Consider the following 5,693-nt stretch of genomic DNA (forward strand, 5'->3'; position numbering starts at 1 on the left):
AACATTGTTTGACGAAATGGTAGTAAATGAAAATGATAATTTTATTTGTTATAGTTGTGAAAAATATCATATCATATTTTTTTATTGTTCGTTTAATTGTTTGTGATCGTTATTTTTTATTGTTCGAAACTTAAACAAACTTGAATTTAAACCGAAAAGTTTATAAAAAACCATTTAATTTAAAAAAATAAACAAAAGAAAAGGTTAACCATCTTGAATTATACCGACAAATATATAAACATAAACAAGTAAAATTGTTTTTTTGTATGTTAACTAATGAAAATTATTAATAAAAATCAAATTATGTATAATAGGACATTAGCAAAAAGGTTATTCATGCAAGTTTTGGAAACCACAGATACCATATTCGTAAAATATTTTTATCAGAGACTGGCTTTGTGATTTTTGGTAAATCATAAGGACCATTTTTGTAATTTTGATATATACATATACATATATATATATATATATATATATATATATATATATATATATATATATATATATATATAATTTAAAAAAATAAAAAAAAAATTATATGAAATCTATACAAACTCTATTAAAATAAAAAACAAATAAAATTATTATATAATAATAATAATAATAATAATAATAATAATAATAAATTGTTAAAAGAAAATAACAAAGGAAAAAAATGAAGATGTTAATGATTTTATTTGAAACAAGGACTAAAAGTGTAATATTCATTGGCATACAACCTATTAAATTTTAAATTAGGAAACAAAACTAAAAATAAAACCAAAACCCAAGGACCATATCTATAATTTATTCTACACAAATATATCAAAATAGTTTTGAAATATATCATTCAATAAAATCATTATTACATATTTAATATTTTTTTAATTAACTTTACCATTAATAGTTTCAGCAAGTGGTTTTGACTTTATTCCGGGTGTATTTAGAATCCCTTATGCATCATGTCAAAGTCAACGCTCAGGTCAAAGTCAAAGTCAAAGTCAACGCTCTGGTCAAAGTCAAAGTCAATTCCAAGACATCGAAGTGTGGGCGAGACCCGTATCTCCTAGTTGTATGTTATTTGTATGGTATGTGGTAGTTTTGGGGGAACTCACTAAGCTTCGTGCTTACAGTTTTCAGTTTTGATTTCAGGTACTTCAGCTAGTAAAAGGAAAAGATCGAGATGATCGCATGGCACACACCACAGTCTTCAGCCCGGGATATTTACTCTGATAAGTGGGTTGAGATACACAATATTGGATTTTATCATGTGATATGAGTTATAAGTTTTCTTTAATGATTTTAATATGAGATTTTTGGACCGTATTTTTGGAATGTATTTTTGGAATGTTTCATAAATAAATTGTAATTCGTTTTTCAGGGGGTGTTTGACTTAGCTTCTTAGATGTCAAAAGATCTTTTTGGAAAAGTTACAAAAAATCAGGTTTTTCTGACTTTTCCAAAAGGGAAAATGATTTAAAAAAGGTAACGAAGTTTCAAAAGTGTACAAAAAAGACCATTGTTGTTTTTTTTGTACACAAAATACCATTTTACCGGTTATTGTAGGTTATCCAGTTTCCAAATGTTCAAAAAATACCATTGTTGTTTTTTTAGTACAAAAAATATCATTAATGTTACTATTTGTACATAGAATACCAACAAAATACACATGTGTTCAACTAAAACATTGTGGTAACCAGGTACTTCAGGTAAATGGGATGAGAAGAGCGTAATCAGCAAGTGCTTGTTTAATTTTTGTTGAAATTGTTGGAAAATATCTTACTTCCACCGTATGATCCGCCGAACAAGATTACAGGTGACGCTTCGGCTGACAAATTTTTCTTCAAATCGGTGATGAGAAGAGCGTAATCAGCAAGTGTTTGTTCGACTGTTAGATAGGCTAAAGTAGAAGCGTTCTTGTATGCCTTTTTTTGGCTTCCATATGACATCGATTCACCATAATATCGATGCTAGATCAAATCACGCAGCTTTTGATAAAATTGTATTATTAAAGGTCTGCAAGTGAAGAAATTAATGTAGAGTAGAGTGATTAGGGCTTTTACTTCGGGGAAGATGACAATGGCACCAAAACGAGGGGCGAGTTCCCAAACGAAGTCGGTGTTGGCAGCGAACCATTCAATGTCGCCTTCGTTGCCGCAATAAAGGAAGATTGGTCCCAAATGATTAGGGCCTGGGCCCACCCAGTGATCGGAGTTGATGAGATAACGTTGTTGGAACTTGGGAAGATCATTGAAGCTGAAATGATCAAGAGTCTGATCAAAGTATCATGTCTCGTAAGTGTACTTCGGCTGAACAAGAATGTTTTAGGTTTTGAGAAGCCGTGGGGATTTGCCGAGAAACGGAGGTAGCCGGCAAGATTCCGGTGTTGATGAAAGTAGGCAGATGATTAGGAGGAAGAATAAGAAAAAGGGTTTTTCCATGGTGGTGGAGGTTGGCGATGAAGAACAGTAGTTGCCGAAGTGAAATGGAGGGTTCTTTATAAAAAGTAGCTAAATTTCCATTGTATTCAAAGAAGGAAAAATGACTTAAAAAGGTAACGAAGTTTCAAAAATATACAAAAAAGACCATTGTTTTTTTTGTACACAAAATACCATTTTACCGGCTATTGTAGGTTACCCACAAGGTTTTATTTGAACACATATATACTTCATTGGTATTTTGTGTATAAAAAATATACTTTAATGATATTTTGAGTACTAAAAATAAAATAATAATATTTTTTGTATATTTTTGAAACTTCATTACCTTTTTAAATTATTTTCCCTATTCAAAAAGTTGATTTTCCTTCAACAGTAACTTTTAAAAGTTAAAAAGATAAAAGTAACTTTCCAAAAAGTTGATTTTCCTGCAAAAATCCAAAATATCTTTTATGATTTTTTTTCTAAAAAAACCTTCAAAAAACTAAACCAAACACCTCCTCAAATTTTTTCAATTATTCGGTACTTATTTTAATATCCAAACCAAACAGGTACAATCCGATAGTCAAATGGAGATTAGGTTAACAGCCAAAATCACCATCCCAACCGGAAGAAACAGAATATGATTCTTTAGGTCAAACCAGTATATGACGCAAATCATCCCCTTAGATTGAGGTCGAGATTTTGTAGTCGGTAGAAGAGAATCGCGGCTATGGCGGACCAGAAACAGCAAGAAGATATCAATCCATGGGGTTTAAAATCATGGACGTACCTCTCATCTCTCCGGCAACAATCTCCGTTAATACAATGCATCACCAATTTCGTATCTATGGATATAATGGCCAATACCCTCTTAGCCGCCGGTGCATCACCCGCGATGGTCCACTCGATTCTCGAAATCCCAGACTTCACTCCTCATGCAAAATCCGTCCTTATAAACGTCGGAACCCTCACCCCAGATTGGTTGCCGGCCATGAAAGCTGCCGCCGGTCTAGCAAATCAATTGGGTAAGCCTTGGGTTCTCGATCCAGCTGCCGTCGGTGCTTCTAGCTTCCGATTAAAGGCATGTCTTGAGCTTATTGAACTTAAACCTACTGTTATTCGAGGAAACGGGTCCGAGATTATTGCGCTTTCCATGGCTTCCATCGGTTCCACCAAGGTAAAATACTAAAATTTGTCTCTTTCTTCACTCCAATATATTGAAAAGCTACGAATTTAGGGTTCTTGATTATCGGGTGTCCTTGAATTGGGGCTGACTAGTTGTTTTACATAACTAGGGTGCTGATAGCTTGCACGAATCTAGTGATGCTGTGGAATCCGCGAAATCTTTAGCGAAATCGAGCGGCAGTATAGTTGCGATTTCAGGATCGGTTGACTTTGTTACAGATGGTGAAAGAGTTGTCGGTGCACATAACGGAGTTCCGATGATGCAAAAGATAACGGCGAGTGGATGTTCAGTCACTGCCCTGATTGCTGCTTTTGTTGCAATCGACCCAACACACGCTTTTGAAGCCACGGCATCTGCGTTTTCTGTATTTGGTTTGGCCGGCGACATCGGAATGGAATTGGCAAAAGGTCCGGCGTCACTGAGAATGCATCTGATTGATTCCCTCCATAGGCTCGATCAAGACACTGTTCTTGATCGTGTTACCATCACTAACTTCTCGTGAAATTCACTATATGGCAAAATGAATTACCAATCTTTTGTAGCTATTATTGTCTTGTTTGCTTTTGTTAAGTTCGATCATTAAGATAGTTCAGCATTCTTTCTTCAAAGAGCAAGAGGTTGAACTCCAACATACAACTTTGTTGCATCGATTTAACATATACTAACAGTTTGGTTGTTATAATGGATCATTCTTTAAATAATGGTAATATTGATCAAGTAAAAATTACAAATAAGATGACAATTTTTGTTCACACAAGCACACATACGCGCGTATACAAACACACAAAACTTTGTTGAACGGTTGATTGCGGTTTTAGTAAGAAAGGTGCACAGTCAACCTCAACAAAGACTCGACCCCATCAGCCACAATTTGACCCGCGGGTATAAGCGATCGAACCTCAGCAAACCCGCAAGCGTGCAAAAACTTCCCGGTCCCACCCGTTATCGACAAGCGGGACATCGTGCTTCCAATCTTGTACACTCCAAAAAAGTTAATACTATCACCATACTCCCCTCCTTCCATCACAGCCGTAAACGTCATCATTTGTCTACTTCCGTCTGCTGAGCTGGCAACGTACACACCTTGTGCTTTCCCCAATGTCTGCGAACCCTGTTTAGCATTAGCGGTTAACAAATCATCAATCACTGTAATCGTACCGAACCCGAGCCCAAGCCCATCGGGGCCCAATTGGGCCGCGATCTGGTTCTGAATGTTGTTGTTATTGTTATTGTTATTGTTCAGGTTTGCGAACTGTGTTCCGACTAGGCCAGTTCCGAGTGGGATTCCGTTTGGGTTGATGGTTGGAATGGCTCCGTTGGCGTTTGGAATCGCGATTCCGCCCGATGGGGCACGGAATCCGATGCGTCTAGCGAATGGGACTTGACCGCTGTAAATGTTGCCTAAGAGTCCGGTCACGGGTCTAGCTGTGGGGTTGCTGCCACCTAGGATATCGTGCATGTAGAGCTCGAAAACGTGGACCCCGGGTTCGGGTGCGGGGTCGATTGCTGATACGTTTAAGATTTTTGGATGAATGATTGCTATGACTATGAGAATTGTGAATATGGTTGTTTTTGATGAATGTTTTGACATTTTGAGATGGTTTGTGGGTTTTGAAGAGCTGTAGGTTTTAGAGGTTGTTTCTATGATAATGGTGGTTATGGAGGTGTGGGTTTTTATAGTGAAGGTTTAAGAAGATGATGATGGAGTTGTTATAAGTTTTAGTTGTGAAAATTGTTTAATATGATCTAAGTTTATGTTTCAGGTTTAATTGGTTTTCTAGTGGTTGATAATTAATCAATAAGATGAAATTATACAATTAATTTGTACTTTGTAGTACCTTTAGTTATGTGTTGTAGTGGTTATAACAAAACCATGATACGAGGTCGTTGGAAGATGAATAGAGAATGGGTCATTCATAACTTAGATATTTGTTTTTAGAGGCGATAAATAATAAACTATATGGTTTTATTTTTATAAAGTTTATTATCTTTACAAATGTAACGAAAAAGAGTTCTGAAAAGTAAGTTATTAAGAAAAACAAATGTTAACGAAAAAAGAATAATAAACTTAGATATTTGTTTTTAGAGGCGATAAATAATAAACTATA

The 5,693-nt window shown here is 35.4% G+C and overlaps 1 protein-coding gene and 1 pseudogene across 1 annotated transcript; one reads left to right on the plus strand and one right to left on the minus strand.

Moving 5' to 3' along the window:
- The first annotated feature begins 2,949 nt into the window (after positions 1 to 2,949).
- On the plus strand, positions 2,950 to 4,193 carry LOC145038923 (hydroxyethylthiazole kinase family protein). Its single transcript, XM_078987132.1, has 2 exons — positions 2,950 to 3,576; positions 3,695 to 4,193. The coding sequence occupies exons 1-2, from the start codon at positions 3,130 to 3,132 to the stop codon at positions 4,085 to 4,087; spliced, it is 840 nt and encodes a 279-aa protein (XP_078843258.1). The 5' UTR covers positions 2,950 to 3,129; the 3' UTR covers positions 4,088 to 4,193.
- Positions 4,194 to 4,274: 81 nt separating this feature from the next.
- Positions 4,275 to 5,240, minus strand: LOC145038932 (dirigent protein 16 pseudogene; annotated as a pseudogene).
- Between the last annotated feature and the right edge of the window lie 453 nt (positions 5,241 to 5,693).

This window comes from Lactuca saligna, chromosome 1, assembly GCF_052625555.1.
Source record: "Lactuca saligna cultivar CGN05327 chromosome 1, ASM5262555v1, whole genome shotgun sequence".
Classification (NCBI taxonomy): domain Eukaryota; kingdom Viridiplantae; phylum Streptophyta; class Magnoliopsida; order Asterales; family Asteraceae; genus Lactuca; species Lactuca saligna.

What these genes read in the sequence shown, in the direction of transcription:
- LOC145038923 (XM_078987132.1), top strand. Translation starts at nt 3,130, where the DNA reads ATGGCGGACCAGAAACAGCAAGAAGATATCAATCCATGGGGTTTAAAA. An exon ending in CTTCCATCGGTTCCACCAAG is followed by an intron (nt 3,577 to 3,694) that starts GTAAAATACTAA and finishes TTACATAACTAG; the next exon opens with GGTGCTGATAGCTTGCACGA.